The sequence below is a fragment of the Catharus ustulatus genome, chromosome 1 (genome assembly GCF_009819885.2).
Source record: "Catharus ustulatus isolate bCatUst1 chromosome 1, bCatUst1.pri.v2, whole genome shotgun sequence".
Lineage (NCBI taxonomy): Eukaryota > Metazoa > Chordata > Aves > Passeriformes > Turdidae > Catharus > Catharus ustulatus.
This window is the reverse complement of record NC_046221.1, coordinates 8,804,190-8,825,217: the sequence shown is the minus strand read 5'-3', so window position 1 is coordinate 8,825,217 and position 21,028 is coordinate 8,804,190. Positions and strand designations below refer to the sequence as shown.

Below are 21,028 nucleotides of genomic sequence, written 5' to 3'. Positions count from 1 at the left end.
GGTGCAGTAACTGGCAAATTAGGTTTTAAATCTTTTCAAATTTATGAAGCAAAACAAAACCTCAACTTCAGCATAGTTTTGCAAGGACCAGAATCATGCCCTGTGTCCTAAAGTAAATAATGAAGTGTAATTCTGCTGAGGCATCTGGATGGTGAGCTTCCACATCACTGCATGGGGAGCTCCTCTCTGCTCTTACAAAGACTTTCTCCCACACTTCCAGCATAGGTGTGAGAACTTATTTACATGAAAGCGTACATTAAATATTTACTGACATTTGCCTGGAATTCGTTTGAAATGTCGACTGTTCTGCTGCATCATGGGATGACACCGCGGAACGGGACGCTGCTCTTTGATTAGAACAGTGATTTGTGACTCCAGTGTTATGGCTGCTCTAGTTAATGACTCACTTTTGGGTGTATATAAAATGTGTTCTGTCGAGGGACTGGGAAAGCCTACATGAGATCAGACCCTAAGCATTTTCTTTCCTCTTAAAAAACACACAGACCCTCACAGAAACAGTGTACTTCAAGTAAACACTGTGTGTGTGTTAGGTGTACTGTTGTTCTTCGCTTTCTAGCATTTAAGCTAGGTCGGGCTGTTTCAAAGCAAGACTGGATGAACACCTCCAAAGCCTCTTCATTCAGATTCACTTTCTAAGCCATTCATTTAGGAATTAGTTGTTTTTCCTTCATTGGGACTTCATTGATACTCCACACTTTTCGAAGTAGAAAATTAGTCAGTGGAATGTCAATATATTCTGTTACGTGAAGTTTAAAAAATGCATAGTTACATGTATCTGAGTTTAATATTTAATTGCGTGTAATTTATGTGGTCTATTTATTTGTTAAGCCTTGGGTGGGGAGGTAATTTGTTTTTCTTGTTATGCAACAGCTATTGTTCCCCTTCCACCCCAGGCACACGCACCATGGCACACGCACCATGGCAGCCCCAACCAGCACAGGGAGAGGTGTTCTGCTTTAAAAGACATCCGACTGTAAATGTCAAATTCATAAATATTTAAACACTTTTCTTTCAATTTCAAGTCAAGGCTGACAGGACGCCTCTAATTAACCCTGGGCTCCGTTTCAGGCTGGGGCCTTATTGCAGGGAAGAATCAGGGGGTTAGGCGAGGTGGGGAAATCTGTGCTCCTGGCTGGAGGCAGCGGGGGCAGCTGTGGGGAGAGCTGTGAGGAGGGAGGGAGCTGGTAACCAACACGTCGGATTAGTTTTTACCCGTTTCATAATGCGATGTTTGGTCAGGCATCGAGCAGGATGAAAGGGCAGCGGGTTCCTCCAACTGCCTTGGGGACGGTGGGGGCTGTGTCCTGATGGGATGGACCTGGGGGGACCGGGCCGGGCTGCCCTCTGCGGTTCCGGCTGTCCCCAGCCCCGGGCCCGGGGACGCCGTCGATGCGCGGCCCGGAGTTGGAGCCGGAGCCGGCCGATGGGGCTTCGCCGTCGGCCTCACCAGGCGGTTCCTGCGGGACAGGGAGCATCAGCCGCTGGTCCCGCGGTGTTCCCCGGGGGCGGAGTGCGGGATGGCCGAGGTGGCCCGAAGCACCAGCCCCGCACGCACGGAGGGGACAGCGGAGTCTTCCAGGCCCCGAGGGCAGCGGCTGTGGAGCTGCTCCCCGTGAGGCGGGAGGGATGGAAGAGTGGGAGAAGCGGCGGTGGTTCCGCGGCACAGCCCCTCTCCCTTCTCCTGCGGCTGCCCCGACGTGGCGGGCAGCGCGGAGCCGCCGTGCGCCTCTCCCTTCCTTCCCCGCGGGGCTTCCATCTCCTCCCAGGGTACCGGGGTCAGAGCCGGTGTGGGCGCCGCTCCCCTGGAGGTGCAGGGGCTTTGCAAACCCTCGCCTGCCCGAAGCCTGTCACAAGGGACACTCCCCAAGGGGAGACGCTTGCCGAGGTGTAAGCAATGCCGAACGCCCCACGGAAGGTTTCTAACTCTTCCCCGTGTTTCAGGCTCTCGAGTGCAGCTGTACGCTCAGAGTATGTTGGGGAGGAGGGTGGTCTTCCATGAAATTCTTTTGTCAAGGGCAGCCAGCTCCAGGGACGGCAGCCCTGACTTTGCGGGGAAAACTGCCTGGCGAAGTTGGAAGCAACATCTAAAATCGCTCTAACTCCAGTGGGAGAAAGAGCCTGACGCCCTTTCCCTTCTGCATGTTTACTCGGGAGCTTTTGACAGCACTTTGCTCCCATCATTGCCATCGTTTCTCTCGCATAGCCCTTTCCCCGTGTGCTCGGTGCGGCTGTCACACGGCATCCGGAGAAAGAAAATCGTTTAAAACCGCTGTATAGATAGCAGAAGGCTCAGGAGCAGTGCCCGAAACTGCCCGCCAGCCTCTTTCCTCCCGTCGGTGCCCCTGAGCCCACCCGGGGGCCGAGGCGGCCCGAGCCGGGGGAGTCCGGGGTGGGGGCTTGTCCCTGCCCGGCTGATGGGGGCCAAGCACCGCGGCGAGGAGGATTAACGTCCCGGGGCGCAGCGCTCGGGGAGGGGGCGCCGGCACCTCGGCGGGAGCCGCCTATTGAGATGCAGATTGCGACCCTTGGCCCCGGGGGGACGGGGCCTTTCAGGGAGATGCTAATGGCAGAGCGCAGCAGCCCTTTAACCCCCCCGGGGCCGAGGCGGCGGGAGCAGCGAGAGCAGCGGCGGCTGCCGTCGGTGCTGTCCCTCCCGGTGTCCCCCGCCCGGTGCGGGCCGAGGGCGCTCTCCCGGGGCAGGTGCCCGGCTGGGGCCGCGCGGGCGGTGGCGAGGAGGCGGCCCCGGAGCCCCCCGCGGCCGGGGCGGGGTGGGGGTGCAGCCCCCTCCTCCTGGTGGCTGTTGGGATTTGGAGGAGGGGCCGAGTGCCGCGCAGGGGAGGGGAGGGGAGGCGGCGGGCGCGGCGGTGGCTGCGCGGACGCGGGCGGCACATGGCCGGTGGCCACGGCGAGCCCTGTGCCCGCCCCCCGCCGCCCCGCCGGGGCGCACGGACCCGCGATCCTCCTCCGCGCGGCGCATCCGGGCAAGAAAATCCGGGAGTCTGACTGAACCTGCATTTCCATTAACTCAGCCTCAGCCCCGGCTAATCCGCAGCACTGAAGGCAAGGAGGCTAATTAATGACAAGCTTTTACAGTCAAGACCAGCGATAATTGCTTTGGTGGCCTTTATGATTACAAGATAAAAATGGACCGGGCCTGACATAAGAGCCACTGTGTACACTGCAAGACAGGAGGAAATTAAGAGCTGGCTAGCTGAATACGGAGCAGAAAATTACTAATAGAGGAGAGATAATGAATAGGCCGGCTAGGCATTCATGGGGAAAAATCCATTTTGTTACCACGCGAAATTAGGTGGTGGAAAGGAGTTTGCTAATTGTTCTCGTCTTGTAGCAACCAGGACTGAGGCAGGGGCGTGCTTTTCAATTCATTTCCCTGGTAATTGTGAAAGGGGGAATGCAGGCCAAATGAGTCTTGCTGCAATTTGCGCGCCTGGTCTTTTCATTTTCATGTTGCGTTTTTAATTGTTGCTAATATAGCTTATAATGAAGCTAATGAGGGGAAATTATTGTACAACTTTTTAGCACATGGAGACAAGTGAAATGCACTAGAAGGATTCTCTCCTATTGCTGCAAAAATAATAGTAATCTGGAGGAGTTTGGAACTATCGGGGTCTTTTTAAAGCCGCTTCCCTCTACAACAGACAAAAGGATCGCCACCTACTTTTTTTTTTTTTTTTCCCTTGTGTTTTATTTTTCCCTAAGAAAAAAACAGTACCGGATTTTCCCTTGCTGCGCCCTCGCAGCCCCTGGCTCTCGATGCGGGGCGCGGAGCCGCGGAGCGCTGCGCGGTGCTTGCGCGCATCCAGCGCCTCCGCCTCTCGGTAGTTTAGTGCGAGCCGCCGGAGCGGAGGGCACGGAGCGGGGCACAGCAAGGTCCTGTCCCTGCCCCTCTGTTTGCCTCCCTCCCCGGCCGAAAGTTAGGGCGGCAGGGTGTTCCCCCCGACGGGATCCCCCTCCGCGCTGCTCCGTGACCGCGCAACTCAGGCGCTGCCTCTCTCTCCCTGCAGAAAAGCAACGTCCCGCCGCTCGCGCAGCGCGGGGAAGAGGCAGAGTCCGCGAAATTCCTTCTCCTCACCCTCCTCTCCCTCGCCTGCATCGCCGGGGTCCTGGCGGCGTCGGGGGTCGCCTACTGCCTCCGCCACCGCGCCCACCACCGCCTGAAGGAGAAGCTCTCGGCCCTGGGGGCTGACGCCGGCTCCGATGCGCCCGCTGCCTACCAGGTAAGGACCGAGCTCTCCTCCTCCATCCCTGCCCCGCTGCCCGCAGACCCCCGGGGGGGCCCTCTCGCCTTGGGAGTCGCGGGGGTGGGTTTGTTTCCGACGCTCCCCCCCGCCCCCGTTCCATTCATAGTCCCGCGGATTCGGTGTAGCAGCTTTTTACTACTGGGTATTAATCTTGGCTATTCTGGTAGCTGCTGTAAATTCCTGCATAATTAGAAACATGAAAAAAAAAAACCCTAAAAAAAAAAGGCAGCCCTTGCCATTGAAATTCTCAGAAAAATAACATTAATATCCATAATCTGTCACCCCTGCCACTATTAATAACGAAAAATCTTTAACATTTATGAGGAATGGATTGCACGGTTATCTGAAGATGTCTCTCTTTTTGAGTAATCGACTTCTTCAGGGTCTGATATGAAAAGAGCCTTTGACCCGATCTGTTGCCACCTTCTGCCATTATTCAGATAAAATGAAATCTAATGCTGATAGATGGGAGGTAAACCAGGACTGGTTCTAGGAGAACAATGATAGCAGATGTGTACCCAGTAATGCTGGAGGACTGCACTCAGCTTCTCAGAAATAAATCAGAAACCTCAAGCTTTCTCTTTCAGTTTCAAAAGTATTGGGTGGAGAGACACTGCATCTTCCTGAAGTTTGTTTTAGATCATATGGCACTTATTTCTCGTTGTGCTGTTGGTGTGGTAGTGCATGTGTTATGGTCATATACCAGACAGCCCTGGTGTGCTATCCAAAAATATTTGGAGTGTGACCAGGAAAAAGAATCTGAGAATGTGTAAACATTGTCTCTGTAGTATCTCTGTCTGTTGAGCACCCATAGGGCCTCGCTAACGGCACTTTTCTGTCAAGTTTTATTTTACTTTCTTGTTCTGCTTAGGATCAGACATTCTGGCCTTTCTGTATCCTGGAGCTGAGATAGATTCAAATTGGCATCTGAGAGTCATATGGGAATAAACTCATATTTCCTCACAAAGTTTGGGTCTGTCTGTACCTCTTAGGTGTTAAAGATGTATTATCTCTACAGGCTGGGTCTAGAGAGAATTAAGTACAACATAATAAATATGAAGGTTTTGGTAACAATTAGTATCTTCAGGAGTGGTTTTGGTTTTCACTTTTAAAGAAATGTTTACTTTAAAAGAATCATTAAATTGCATCTTTGCATTTAATGACTTCCAAAGCAAGACAGAGTGAGAGCAAGAGCATTTCCTGTAGACAAAAAAAATAGACTGTTCTCTGAGATAAAGTGTGAACAAAACAGCAGTTTATCAGTTTTGCTGGCCAATGAGACTGTGGCCATGAATATTTTTGTTTGATTTTAATAGGTGACTTTTTGATGGCTTATTTAAAGTGCAGAAGCAATAGGTAGGCTTTTCTTCCGTTAATTGTGAATACAGGAATTCTTAATTTTTTGAAAAGCCCTCCAGGTTCCAAAACCACACTTGAAACTGAATTTGTGATAATTAACAGGACAATCTTCCTACTGACAGCTCTAATTAATAGTATCTGTAATTAAAATCGTGCCCTTCCAGCAGGAAAATTGTTTGAATTTCTTGGAGTGACCTTTTTTGCCATTTCTCCTGGGAGTGTAGTGGTTGATATTGATTTTATAATGAGCTCGGTTTGTTTAATAAGAATCTGTAATCCAGACACTAAATGAAATGTGGGCTTCCTTTTTTCTTCACAGATTTATATATATTTTTAAGTCTTCATATTCAGATCTCAGAATGACATTTTCTGTTTTAAAAACAACAACAATACTTTGTGGTTGCTGCTCGGTTTTGCAATAGCAAGACTGTATTAATATTCTTTGTTCCTGACCTCTGGGCCCAGTCCTAACCACCTGACTTCTTAAACAGTTCCATTGGGTTTTCAGGGGAACTGTAGTCATGAGTGGGAGGAAAAATGTTTTTCCTTAAAAACAAAGGTTTCTAAGAGCTTGGCTCTCCTCCCATGGAAGTAAATGGGAATTCTGCCATTTGTTTCAATGGCAGCAGTAGGAAACCCTAGTGTAGGGAGACAAAATTCTCAGGCAGTTTTGATGCTGCTAAGTAGCATTTTATCAAAACGAATCACTGAGCCTGGGTCTGTATATAATAAACTATTCACGTGGATTTGAAGAGAAATAGGATTGAGCCCTATTCGCATTGTCAGAATCGCCTTATGTTGAGCTGTGTTAAATGTAATGGGTATCTCTTGTGATGCATGTTTTGGATAACATCAATTAGGTCTCAGAAAGGCATCTGCTATCTTTTCCTCACCTTCTCTTGATGTTACAGGGGAATAATGTAACCTGTATTAATATAGGGGAAGGAAAGAAGCAGGCAGATTTCAAAACTGTTCCTACTTGGTTCTCCTGTGTTATGTTTCCCAAGTAGCCACACAGTTAACTCGATGTTTTTTAAAAATATGAAATATTTCAGGGACTGCTGCCACTGAAAGGCTATGCTTTAAAGCATGGTACTCCAATGTGTTGCTGCTTACAGCTGACATGATAATTCTGATTTTTTTTTTTTTTTTTTTTTAAGGGGGGGAAATTGGTAGGTATAAAAGGGCCTTGTGGCCCAATGTGGTTCAGAGACAACACAGAAATATCACTTTGATTCACATGCTTCTCAAAATGTCAGTGGTGTATATCTTCACATAAACAAGACTGACCTAAATTTTCAGCATTTAGCAGAAGCATTTTTCATCCTAACCCAGTTCAGCCAGGAGAGTTCATTCAGGGTTTTACTCCTTCCTTACTCATCCTGTGAACTTTGAAGCATTTTTTCCCATGACTGTTTTTTGGAGGGGCTTGGGTTTTGGTGTGGTTTTTTTTTTCCCCCTTCCTTTTCTGGTTTGTGCAGTGAAATGCAATCTTGGGGAGAAGAGACAAATGATATTATCAGGGAAATCAGGTTGGCTGCTAAGTCTCCCCCCATACTGGAGGCGTAGCACTTGTCATGCAACATCACCCTCCCTCAGGCACGAGCACTCCTCAGACTTAGCTACTAACACAAGTATTTCTTGTGTAACTGCCTGGAAAAGGGACCTGTCTTAGGCAGGACAACCAGGGCTGTATAGAAGTTGAAGCAGGCAAATTAAATCGCTGCAGTGCTCCTGATAAGCTGCCAAACCTGGTTATTCAGGTGCTGGGTAAGGCAAGCAGCTGGCCCTCCAAACCTTGAAGTAGGGAAACCCTATTGAAAGACTAAGTAACAGGAGGAAGGATAGATACACAATTGCAACTTCATTTATCCTTGAATCACTAAACAACAAAATTACAGCCGGGTTTAATTAGACGGTAGCTGAGGGGCTTTTCAGAACTAATGGAAATAGTGAGTCTGGTAAAATGTTACATTCTCTGTATGAAGGCGGACAGTTTTTGTGTCTCTCACAAACACATCTCCTGTCCTTTCAAAGCACACGTGTAATGATTAGATAAGTCAGCGTTAGCATTCAGGGATGACTAAAAGAGGCTCTTGGTGCCTCTGCGGAGCCCCGGCGCATGCGCGCACCTGCACCCCTGTTTTTAATTGTTGCTGCCGTTGCTTTGATCTTCTTTGAAAAGCAAGTTTAGCATTCTGCAAGCCCACTCTCTGGTCCAGGAGATTAGGGCAGAAGCGTTTTAGGAATTTTCAGCAGACACTCTTTGATTTATTTCACAACACTCAGCAGATTTTCTTCGTGCACTTTGAAGACTTCAGAACATAGCCCAGAGAACAGCGGGCATTCAGGCATCGGGAGCGGGCAGCAAACAGGGTCACTAAGTGCACATCTTACTTGTCACTGCTCCCATTAGCGAGCAATTTATTAATGTAATGAGTGTGTGCTAGTGGCTGCTGCGATTTAGGGATGCTCTGTTTGATTCAGGGTGATGTATTTGTGAGTCCAGCTGAACCCTGGCTTTTGACCCCTGTGTGGGGAACGCTGGGGTGTGCATGGTAAATCATCAGCATATTTTATACTTTGCACTGCAGAACTTTCCTATAAACATGGTCTTCTGCATCACTGATAATGCTCAGCAAAACCTTGCTCATAATGGAATTAAAATGCAAAAGTTAAAATGCTCTGAAGCTGGCTTCAGCAAGCTTGCCTTTTAATATTTTATGTCAATAACATTCTTTTTAATTTTCCTTCATCTCAGCCCAAAGTGAGGAGGAAAAGACCAAATAGTTTACAATGAAGTTCTTTCTTAAACTGTCTGAAGTATTCAAGATTACGTGCAGATGGATTACATCATCAGCTGTTTTAAAAACTTGTCCAATTAACTTGATTTGGCAGGCATGTAGTTGTAAATTATATGTTAAATTCTACATTATTACATGTATTGTATTATGTATAAATTATATATTCCTTTGTCAAATACAGTCTTATTAATTACATGATCCTGCTGGATTCAAAGCCCCTACCAACTTCTGCGTGCTCTTACAGATTTGATCCCGCTGGTATTTTTTATTAGAGGTATTAAGAACACACTATTTGCAACAATTACAATAAATATTTTGCTGCAAATATTTTAAAAGGCTCCAACTGAAAGAATCTGCTGGAAACAAACCCTCTACTTAACCATCATGGATGGTTTGTTTGTTTAAATACAGATAACTCATTACCTCTAATATGACTTAATATTTTACACTCTAGACTGAATTTCAAAAGCAAACCTGTTATTATAACATTAGACCTTAATATTATAGTAATACTGTATATCAATTCCTTAGAAACTGGAATTTTGTGGACTAAGTGAAATGGGGGGGAGGGGGAAAGGAAAATTCTGTTGTTCTTATTTATCAAGTTCTCAGTAATATTCCACTTAACATCACCCATACTACCAAGGAAAGCTGGTAAACTGGGGACAATCTGTGCCATAAAGTATTACCTTCTGTCTTTATAAAACCTAATTTTCAAGGACCTACACTTGAGCACAAAAGATATCACTGAGGATGAGGTTATTCAGTACATGAGTATTTAGTAAACATTTCAGAAGGAATACATTTTGTAAGGATTTTGGATAGATGAAAATTTTGCCTTAAGGCAGAATGCTGTGAAGGGCTTGCTGTGCTCTCTTCTGGGAAAACAAAGGGCATAATGCATTTTTAATCTTTTCTTTTCCTGTGTCCTTTTTTAAAGAGGCAAGAAGAGATCATCTTATGACTATGTAAAGCTACAGGACAAGCTGTAATTGTTTGTGATAAAGCATACACAGCGTGGTATATTAATTAGAAGAGTTGTTCTTGTCTGTTTAAGTCTGCTTATTGTATAGTATGTGAACAATTTTGTGTCCCTTTGATTAGCATTTTGTCTCAGAATAAATTCTCAGGAACCTGCAGATACTTTGTATGTACTGTAGTTACATAAACCACTGTACTTAAGGTGAAACAGTTTTCACGATGTACAAAATATGTGTGACTACACAGAATTCCCAGTGGTCACACACAGCAAGGGAGGAATGTTTCAAGGTGATTAAAAGAAGAGTTTGCTTAATCCTTAAACACTTCATTGAATTCAGACAGTGGATGACCAAAGCAGAATGAAGCAAAAGAGGATGTGTATAAATCTGGATTTAACTTTTAGTCAGTTTTTTATCTGATTAGTGTTCAGAGCTATCCACAATTCCTGTGGTGTGGTGGGCTCTGTTTTTCCCTAACCTTGCTTCCTGTGGTAGCCATCAAATTGAGTTAAATGGTGGCAGTGTTCAAAAGAGCATTACAAAATACTGTATGAATTTATAGATCAGCAAATTTTTTCAAACTTGCCTGGTCAATAAATCAGGATACCAATAAATAGGGGTGTATTTGCTAACACAACATTTAAAATCAACTTCAAAATGAGAAATACTCAATGAGAAATGCCCATCTCGAGCACTGGAGCTTGATGGCAGAGATTTCAGAGGGCACTTCTGGGAGTCTTTATTTGAGTTTGTGATGTGTGTCTCGAGGAGCAGGGCTCTCCTGTCACCTCCTGTCCCTTCTCTGCCCCTCTGCCCCAGCACACACAGGCCATAGGAAAGGGAACCTGATGGATTGGTTACTGATGGCTCTCCTCCAGCACTTTCGTATTCACATGAATAACTTCTGTGAATTACTCAGTGTTGGAGAAATGGACCAAAGATGGTTTCACCAGTGCAGACCTGGGCTGCTGTAGCAGTGATGGTGCAAAAACACCTAGGAGTAAAATACTCCTTACATTAGAGCAGGCAGGTGAGAGAAAAGTTTTTTCAAGTGTGGAAGGAAAATGAGCATATATGCAAGTCCTGGAGTGCTTGGGTGAGAAGGTGCCACGCAGGTCTATATTTTCATTAAAACATTATCATTTTCGAGTACTTGTCCATTTTTCTGCATAGGACTAGCACAAAGTGGTAGAGAGAAGGTGATGCTGACCCTCTCCTCTTAGCCAACTTTGTTTATTTTTCAGAAGTATGGTGTTTGAGCTGGTGTTCAGTGAAACAAGGACAAACATACCCCAAGCATCCTGCAGTGTAGTTTCTCTGTATCTGGGATGTAAGAAAATGCTAAGTAAAAATAGTAGGAGGCGAAATTAAGTTAGTGACTCATTTTTAATTACTGGGAAATCCAGAGTCCTTATCCAAACAGGCATTTCTTAAAAAAGTGCTGGAGGTGCTCTGGACTTGCAGGCTGCATCTCGCCTGGTAAATTAAACCAGTAAATATTTCAAATGGTTCTGGCACCATTTCAGGTCAGGCCACCCAACTTTCCCCAGTTTCTTAGCAGAGTAAGCACAAAGAAAGAAAAAGAAATAAATTCACTCCACAGGCACTTTCATTAGTAATTTGGCTGTAGCTACATGGTTTTAGAGGTTTTGAGATCTCCTGTTGCTTTATCTGCCCTAACTTCCTGTCCTGGACCACCAAGGTCCAGGCTCCTGCTCCCACGGATCCAACTCCTGAGCATTCTGCCCCTGCTTCGAGCTCCTTTCACCCATCCCTGTGGTGCCACAGGCTGTTTGCCAGCTGAGCGTGGGCTGGTTCTGGATAAGTACAATGGATTGTCTCCCCCTGGTGAATTGATTATATCCCAGTGCCTGTAGGTTATAAAGAAGCCAAAGATAACCACAGCCTTGCCTAATGGGCTGGAGAGTATTTGATTTGCAGTCCCAGGCTGTACATCATCTCGAGTGTCCCGATTTCTTTCTGGAATAACTATACTGTCTTCAATGCCTTTTTTCCCCCCCATGTAATGTAGAGGATAATCAGGCCTGTCTTTCCTACACACTTCTACCCTTTTTTCTGTTTTATGATTTTCCTTTTTCTTTTGCAGCAGCTCTGTTATCATGTTTCAGATTTGACACATTCTTCTATTGTATATTCTCTGAATGCTCAGCAGCTAACACTGCAATCTGGCTTGCTGATCCTTTCATGTTCCTCCAGAGTGCTGCACTAGAAGAAAAAAACCACATTTTTTAAAGTTTTTAACTGGAAAGTTTTGAGGTTTTTTTCCAGGATAAATCTTATACCAGGACGTCTGAAAGGGAATAGAAATAATTTTATGTACATAAAGAAATGTGGTAGATGTTTGTCAGTTCTTGTAGGACCATGTTGCCTGTGAGCTGGAACAGGTTGCAGTTTATTCTCTGAAGTCTGTAAGGTGTATAAAAACGTTCTTCCTACAGCTTTCTTCTTGGTACATCTGTTCTTCCTGCACACCAGTCTGACAGGGTGGGCAGTGGAAGAGGAGCAGGGAATGCTGTGTCTCCTTCTTTCTCCTCCTCTGCACATGCAGGGAGGCTGTCCTGTGCTTGGCCATGGACAGAGCAGCTCTGTGTCCTGCCCAACCTCCAAGGGTCTTTGTGCCTCCTGCACTGTGTTTGTGCTTCACCTTTGGGAAGGGTTTGAGGCTGACCTTGGCTGTTTTGTGGGACAGAGGAACAAAAGTGAGTCTCAAAGCCTCCACTTTCCTCTGACATAGCCCTGTAGGGACTCTTGTAGGGGTGCTGCCAAATGGAATATTCAGAGTGGACTGATAGTTTTGCTTGTTCTGTTGTGATAGAAACTCTAAGACAAGCTTGGGTAGAGCAGTCTGGAGCTCTCTGGGGCTGAGCTGCTCCAATCTTCTGAAGGGCACAAGTGAGAGGTGTCATCCCAGAGAGCCTGGTGAGTGTGTGTAGCATGTGAGGGCAGGGAGATCCATGGAAGGATCTCCCTGTGTGCTGAGCTACCACAGGTCAGACACTGAGGATGTGATTTGTGTTGGCTGGACAAGAGGCCCAATTGCATTTCCCCCAGAAGAGAAAAAGCTCCAGCTCCAGGGATGGGGGCCTTCTGTCCAAGATATTTTCTTTCTCCTGTAATTTCCTGCACAATAGAGATCTAAATTCTTTCTAGCAGTTTAAAGAACTGTAAAAGATAATCTGAGTGATTTAATGCACAGCAACAAGGCATGAAAAAGGACTGAGACAGCCCACCTGACTTCTTTGTTCTGTGGGGTTTTTTTGCTGTGACGTGTTCTAAGCTCCTGTAGCATCAGTGTCTGTCCCTGTACTTCAGTTCAGTTGGGGCATTCCTGCAGCTCTTCCCATTCCAGTTCGTGTTCTCAGCTTTCAGTTTTCATCACTTATATTCTTAGCAAACAACCAAACCAAGACTGAAGAAGGGAGACTGTAAAAGGATGTTCCTAGAAGTTAAATCCTTCAGAGAAACAAAATTAATTTGGAGGGTGAGAGAGAATAGCTTTTGAATAGGAGAAAATCAAATTTAGTGTAAGTGGCTTATCCAGAGGAGAAAATCCATGATGCTTTCTCTAGCTTTTTTGACCAGTTTCTGTACTTTTTGATAAAGACAAACAAGTGATGTTTTATTGATGGTTGTTTGGGTTGACTGCATTCTAAACAAGCACAGATTTTGACCAGGGCAATCATTTTTTAAAATTTTTAATCTTTCATACTGATAAAACCCTGTTGAATTTCAGTACAGTTTTTATTTTTCTGTTTCCCTGTCTAGCTGACATAGTTGCAGGCTTCTTGATGATTCCAGCTTTTTCCTTTTACATAGGACGGCTGTTGTTTTGCAGAACCACGTTCTGGCAGCCTCTCAAGAGATCTCAGAAATGGCTGATCTTGCTCTCCAAAGTGAGAACAGCTCAACATTATCCTGATAAAACTCACTTTTGGTATTGGGATGACATGCTTGGCTGATTAAAATCACTCTTTTTCCCCTCATCAAGTGTTGCCTGACTTGGGGAGCTGTGCACTCCATGCAGGTTGGAGGGCTTGTCCTTGGTCACACTGACAAAAGCAGAGGTGCCTGCTTTGAAGTGGGCTGCACTAGAGCCCTAAGGACCAACACCACCCATTTTCTGGTACTGCTGGTCCCAACATCCCTCTGGTCTTCAGAAGTGTGTTGGGGAGAATATTCACATGTTGGAGACATGCTGATCTTTCCTACTAACTACTAAGAAAAGAACAAGGGAAAGATGAAAAGGTAAAATTCACTATGTTGGTGCCTTTCTGACAGCGTGGGGAAAAGAAACTTGGATTTTACCTTTTTTTCAGCTTCTCAACTGGAGTTCATTCTGGCTTTCTGGGAAAGAAAAATGCCTTGAGTGGAGTGAAATGGTGTGATTTGCTAGAAGAGGTTTTGCTGCAGTGGCTCACAGCAAAAGGTGCCAGTGGCTGGCTATTTACATCAGATAGAAGGAGAAATGTGATGGAACTGAATATTTTCGGGAGCAAAACAATGTACATATATAAATTTATCTTATATAGGGAAATTACATCACACGTCTGTACTGTGTGGTAACAATATGTAGAGTAACATGGGGATTTGAGCATGCAAATTCTGTGTACTGTGACCTCCAAGAACAAAATAAAGAACTGCAGTTCCTGGTTAACCTCACTGGAAAGCACTGGGGTGTGAAGTTAAAACATACATAAGGGTTGCCTAGCAAGCTGTTCCAAATTTCAGCTTCTTTTTGGAAGTCTGTGTCAACTCAATTGCTCTGCAGGCATTGTTAACTAAGAATTTTGTTTGCTTCTTTGAGAGCTTTAGAAGTTAATTAAGTATCAATCAATGCTTGAGGCTTCTGTGAGTGCTGGTCACTCCATCGCCAAAGGGACAAGGCAGAAATGGAGAGAGCAAGGAAAAGATGACAAGAATGATTAAGGCCATGGAAAATTCATATGAAGAGAGATTGAAAAGACAGATTATTTCTTCAAAAACAGTAACAATAGTATAGAAAAGAAAAAAAAAAGAGATGTATAAAATGAGAAACTGAAGAAAGAGTAAAACTTTTATTCTGTCTCTGGCTAAGCACCAGGGCAAAGATTTTCAGTCATATTAAGTATGTAAAATGAAAAACTAATAGAAGAAAAGCTATCCACAGAATGCAACTGCAACAAGCAACACTTTCTGCAGAATGTTGATGCACAAGTTGTTAGCAGGAATCTCAAAAACCAAAGGAGCCACATGAGAAAAAATACTCTGTGATAAAACAGCTAATAATGTTTTAGAAGATGCCTGCAGCTTCATGCCCAGGTCCTAAAATAATCCAAATATGAAGTGTGACCATGTAAGAAATGGGCCCACTTTAAATTTGTCTTTCTGTGCTGTTCCCTGGTGCATCTTGCAGACAAACCAGTGCTTGGTGGAGAGGTCCAAGGGAGAGTGGTGACCCCTGTGCTTGTATGGGTTGAGGAAAAGAAAGTGCAGGAACCTCAGTAATGGCCAGGGAAGTCCTTTTCTTTGAATGCCACCACACACATTAACCCTCTGCTGCTGCTGCTGGGTGTTTATTGGAACTGGGGCCATGGGACAGGTCAGGGACAGTGGAGAGGGCTGCAGCTCTCTTGTGGCCAGGCACTCTCAGGGCACAGCCCTGGTCCAGCTGAGAGCACAGCTGTACAGAGAGACCTGGGAGAGCCCAAGAAATTGTGCATTTTTTCTGTTGTTGTTGTCTTCACCAAAATATGAGGTGTCTTTGACCATCAGTACTAAATCCCTGTTAGTTTGTCCAGTATCTCCTATGACACCAATACAGTTAAAGTGTAGAAATATTGACCATTTCCTAATCCTCGAAGATTTTTGTGATGTGTGATAGAAGGAATGTCTGTACTCAAGAGACATGAGGAAACACATACTATTCTTCCCCATAGTTTAGTCAGATTTTTCTGTATTACCAAAGATTTGGCTCTTAATAAACTACTGTGACTTAGTAACAACTTTGTTCTTTCTCAAAGAACACTTCAACGCTTGTGCAATGAATTTGCATTTGGTCTTCCTAGCAGAGCTGAAGAGGGATTTAATTTTTTTTCAGTGGAGAATGGGTGAAAAGCAGTAAGTTTAGTTTTCAAATCAGGAGGGGTAATGACTGGCAATTTTGACTGTCATGATAGATGATATTATAAAAAAAAGTTTGTCACTGATGGCCATCTTTGGTAAATACTTCCTTTATCCTTGCATCACCTCTGGTGTATGGCTGCTTTCTCTGGAGGAAGAAAAATTTGTTTGAGGTTTTTATAAGATTTTAGGTCTTCTTTTCCTATTTCTCTTTTGCTTTTAGAAACTCTGTTACCATGAATGCAGTTTCACAGACTTAGGGAGGAACAATACTAATATTTGGAGTGGGTAAAATGACTTTTTTAGACATAAACTAGTGGCTATTTTGTTTCTCTCCAGGCTGGAAGTGTGCTCGCTGAGTCCTGCTGGCTGCTGGGAATTCTTATTTCTAGCAGAAATGATCTCCCATTTTCAGTCCTGCAGGGCAGTAAAGTCGTTGACTACACAGCCTTAATGTATAGCTTTCCTGAGAAACTACAGCTGTCTTGGGACTGCATTTTTTGCCTGCTTTGGGCCCCAGGCAACTATAAACGCTGGGAGTGAAAAAGGAAACATTTGTGGTAGTTATCTTCAGGAGTGCTGGCATCTGCTGGAAGCTGCTCAGCTCTGGGGTGGGTTAGACAAAGTCAAAATACCTGATGGATTTACAAATGGTTCTTCCAGGTTAATTCAATTGTTGCTATGGTTTATTTGTAACCCATACTGTGCTGTGTGGCTCTCGCTGTGCTAGTGGTGAATTTTCTGTGCCAATTCATATTAAGGAGCAGCTGTGCCCTCATGAGCGTGCACTAGAGTTAGTTAAGATGAACAAAAAATGGCAAAGGTGAAGTTTGTTGTACATTTTTTTTATCTCTCTGGTTACTCCTTTAATAAATCTTTTCCAGTTTCATACATGCCATATACTCATACACTTGTAAAATATTAAAAGCAGGCACAGCTGAAATGTGGGAAGTGCTATTTGGAAAACAGCACTGGTCAAAACCACTTTTTTGGTTGGTTGGTTGCTTGGTTGGTTGGTTGGTTGGGTTTTTTTTCGTGGCAGGTAGGTCAATCTGATGTACCATCACATCCAGAGCTGCAGTTGTCTGAACTGCAGGGCCAGACATTGTCAGGAACAACCTGAGGGGGAAAAAAAGGTGCTTTTACACCAGTAGATCTCAGGTGACTTCAGGTACACAGTTTGCAGATATATCCTATTTGAAGCAGACATTGATTTCCTTGGAGTCATCCTTTAAATTCTTAGGGAAGCCACCATCATGTCATGATGCAGGGAAGATACTCTTTCAAATCAATCTAAAGAATCACCACCCTTCTCTGTGTAGCTCCTGTTTGTGAAGACCAGGGTGCTGCAGTCCTGTTTAGTCCAGGATCTGTTTCACAAAACTTTTAGAAATAAAGGCTCTGAACTCTCATACTCATGCAGTCCCAGTCAGCAGTTTTTGTATTTTTGTGTAGGAAAACATTCTCCAGCCAAGTAACCTAAACATGGTCTTCAAATTTCACTGGCCCTCTGGAAAAGCAGTATTATCCCCAAAGATACCTGAGCTTTCCTGGCATGGATTTCAGGACAATATTGTCATTATTTCAGACAAACATCATTAGACCTATGCTGTCATGTCTTCCTTGGCAGTGTGAGCTATGTAGGAGATATCTGCCTCTTTCAGGAGCTTCTGGACTATTTAGATTACTTCATCATTGATGAGAGGTTGCTGAAAGAATGAAAGTAAAAATATTTTCTCAAGCTGTATTGCATAGACAGCACCTTTGGTTCTGTGCAAGCAGAAAATTTTCATGTCTGTGGACATGATGTGTACAAGACCACGATGGCTTTTTGTTTGATCTGGTAGGATAAGACTCTGCAAGTGTTTGAATTTAAAGAGAGGGAATAAAACAAAGAAATTAAATAAATAATTGGGAAAAAAAAGTAATTTTCCATTTAAAGTTAGCCATGTTTTCTTTGCTTCCCCTTTCTGCATGGCCTCGACTTTCTTTGTACACATGAGGAAAGGTGAATCGTAATCACATGAGTCACCAGCAGGAAACACACACAATGCTAAAATAACTGAAACTTTAAGTTTCACAGGCCACAGTCAAAATTGAGGTTTTGTTAGGAGGATGATTCTCAAGCCTGTATTTGGCTGTGATGCTCTCAAAAAGAAAAGGCATCCCTGGGTTTTAGATCACTTAACAATCAAGCAAAGCAACCCCTCTCCCCCTCATCCCAAGGTTCAGAGTTACATTCAGATATACAGAGTGTGCTACAAGAGGGCAGATAGTGAACTGAACTGGACACATGAAGGCTGCATTGACAATCAAAGAAATATATTTTACTTCCTTCTTTTTTCCTTTCCTTTTTTATTTCTGTTCCTCCCAAGATCTATCACATGCAAGTCTAGATAAAAATGAATTGTCCAGGGTATGGATGTGTAATGATATGTTTGATGCTGTGTCTTTCAAAATATCACTCTCAAACATTTTTCCAATATATCTCTTTATCCCTTTTCTGAAGGGATGCAGATATGAGAGATGTTGCCTTTTCTGACAAGGATAGAAAATATACATGCAAATATTCCACATATGTAAACAGCTCTTTTACTCCTGGACAAAAAGTATGCTAAAATTAAGCTAAAGCTTGAAAGTATGTTTCAATAACTCAGAAATAAATGGTAATAAAGCTGTAATTATCCCCAAAGCTACAAATACAGTAAATAAGTTAAAGGTAAATTTATAACACCTGCAAGCTTATCAAGTATGCAAAAGCAAAACAAAGGCAGCCAAATTACTTTAGCTTCACCCTGTAGTAACACTAAGCAAATTTAGTTAGAGAGTAATGAGGTTTATAGTCCTAGATTCATTTGATAAGAAAAAAAAAAAAAAAAAGAGCTCATCTTATTTTTTCACTTTTTAAATCTCATAGTCTTATGACTGCATCCATGGCAGGACAGTGAAATCCAGGCTGTACGTGCAGACCTCAGCTCATCCTGTGGATAACACCTCCTGAAAAGAAAAGGAGAATGAGACTATTGTTCCCAATTAAATGTATTAAAGCTGAGGGGGGGAAAAAAAGGCATTTTAAAGGTCTTATTCCTCCATACCTAGCATATAGATTACATATATTCTTAGTCTTCATTATACATTTTATTAAAAGGTGTAGCCTTGAATGACTTAGAATTGTGTCAGCATTTTAATTTAAAATTTCTGCGAAATATGTTCACGTATAAAATTAACACAGTGTTCTTGTGATCATGCCTGCTTAAGGAGATTTGTTTCTTGATTGATAGAATATTAGGCAGGTCAGGTTGGAAGGGCTTGGTGTACACTCAGCTATCACTTTTAATAAACAGTAATTTCTTTGTTTAGTGTCTCTGCATTTTCTTAATAATTATCCATGGAAAGCTTTATTGTCTCTTATATTTTGCTAATTCTAGAATAATTGTGCCACACTTGTTTCTGAACCAACTCAAGTTGTTTCCATTTTAACTTGCTAAACAAAAAATTCTTTAAAGCATGGAAATGCTAGTCCTATATCCTGGACTTAATTTTTGGTTTTGTGCAAATTTTGGGATCAAAATTACAGAATAGGTTACAGAATAGATTTTCATTAATATGTAATATTGCAAATATATTTCTTTTTCTAAATAAACTGAAAATTTGACATTTCCCTCATATCCCAGATCTCCTGTTAGTCAGATGTGAGGTGACTGTGGCTGGGGAAGAAGAACAGCATTTTAGATACAAAGCTATTTTTGTTTGCTTTGGACTGAAAACATTTATCATGCACCTGGTACCAGCTAGAAGAGAATGATTCATGTACTGTGGTCACTGGCTGGACTTGGAGTACTTGAAGGTATTGCTTAGAGAATTTGCATTAAGTATTTGCAGTATCCTCTCTGGAGGCAGCTTTAGGGTGGAATGGCTGGTCTTTAATGACTGCAAAGTTAGGACATTGGCTATGTCTTAACTGGGATGCTTCTGTCAGCTCTCCTGCCTGTGCTGAGGTCCTCAGTACTGCCTGTACCCAAATTCCATTTTTGCAAATAAAGCATAGGAAAACGTTCAGTATTACCCATTAGCCTCAGTCACATCTGGGTTTAGTTCTATGGTTACCTATACTCATAATCCTTACATACATACATTTCTGTCTAATAGCACACATTTCAGCAAACTATGTGGCTTCAATGGATTTTCCAGTTTCCTTAAGTGGATTTTCCAGTAGATGACAGATGAAAATTTCTCTGAGTTCTCTTTTGCTGTGACACCAATGGCTGCTGTGCATCACAAAGCCACGTGGCAGAAGACGTGACAGCTTTTTGGCAGCTGCTGTCAGTGGCTGGTGACATGGCCTAACACACCTGCAAACCAGCCTGGACAGGTGTCTGTGGGCTGCATTTCTCAACAGACTTGATGCCTTCTTGTTTGAGAGGAGAGTTTCTTACTTCTTCAGGTTCAGAGACCCACCTAACAAAACATGGTGGCAAGACTGGCTCCCAGTTTTGTCCAGGAGGTGTAGCAAGTCTCTGAATGCCCTCCTTTAAATGTGGATAAGCTACATTTATGCTGCAGAGTGGTTCATTCACAAGTGGAGTGTATGGATTCGAAAATCTATTTATTGTACCTGGCACTTCATTCTTCTCCCTGTCTCTGTCTGGACAGCCAAGTATTAGGAGCATTTTAGAACCTCATTGTGAAGAGGACTGGGAGGTTTCCAAGAATACTGTTTATGGTTTGTTTAAGGTTATCAATTTTGTGTCAAATAAAAAGCTCGCTGCAGATGATCATGGTGCAGTACTTTGAACTCATTTAACTCAACATTATTTACAGAATATTTATCTTGGTTATGGCAGTTTTTGTCATACAGAGATATTACTTCTCCATTATATACTGCATGTGACCACCGTATAAGTTTGATAATAAATGCTGGGAAATAAAAAACAGAGTAAGTGCCTCAGTATGATAGCAATTCCCATGTGATGGGAAATAATGTCATAAACTTCAAATTACCTTTTAAATAAATGTTTATGTCCAACCCATCCATTAGATCATAGCCTGAAGGTCAGGAGGATCGTTTCTTCATCTTTCACTGTATGCATTATGGTTGCTTTTTTAGGTGTAAATGATGTTTTTAAATGAAGAATGGCACTTGAACTATACACAAACAATGGCTAGACATTACTGAGTCGCAGCATGGCAGAAATAGCCTCAACCACTCTGCTAAATATAGAAATGCAGCAGTAAATTGAATTCATTCTTAGAAAATATTTTTAATGACTGAGACAATACAGAACTGTAGTTCATGTCATTCTCACAGTATGAAGCTTTGACATTTTAGTCAAGTTTGAATTGTAGTTGTGGTCTGGTAAATGGCTGATTTGCAAAATGCTTATGAGAGTAAAGATTTTGGAGAGGAAGGCAAGCATACCTGAGCATGCAGAGAAGTGCATGGGTAACAGATATTGAATTTATGAGGGTCTGAACCACCTAG

General features: G+C 43.4%; 1 protein-coding gene across 1 annotated transcript in view; it reads left to right on the top strand.

Annotated features, from left to right (window-relative positions):
- The window catches only part of PTPRN2 (protein tyrosine phosphatase receptor type N2), a 625,844-nt gene that overhangs the window by 516,303 nt on the left and 88,513 nt on the right, over positions 1–21,028 (top strand). Inside the window, exon 13 of the mRNA XM_033074413.2 lies at positions 4,047–4,259. Coding sequence (XP_032930304.1) covers positions 4,047–4,259 — 213 coding nt within the window. The remainder of the gene's footprint in view (positions 1–4,046; positions 4,260–21,028) is intronic.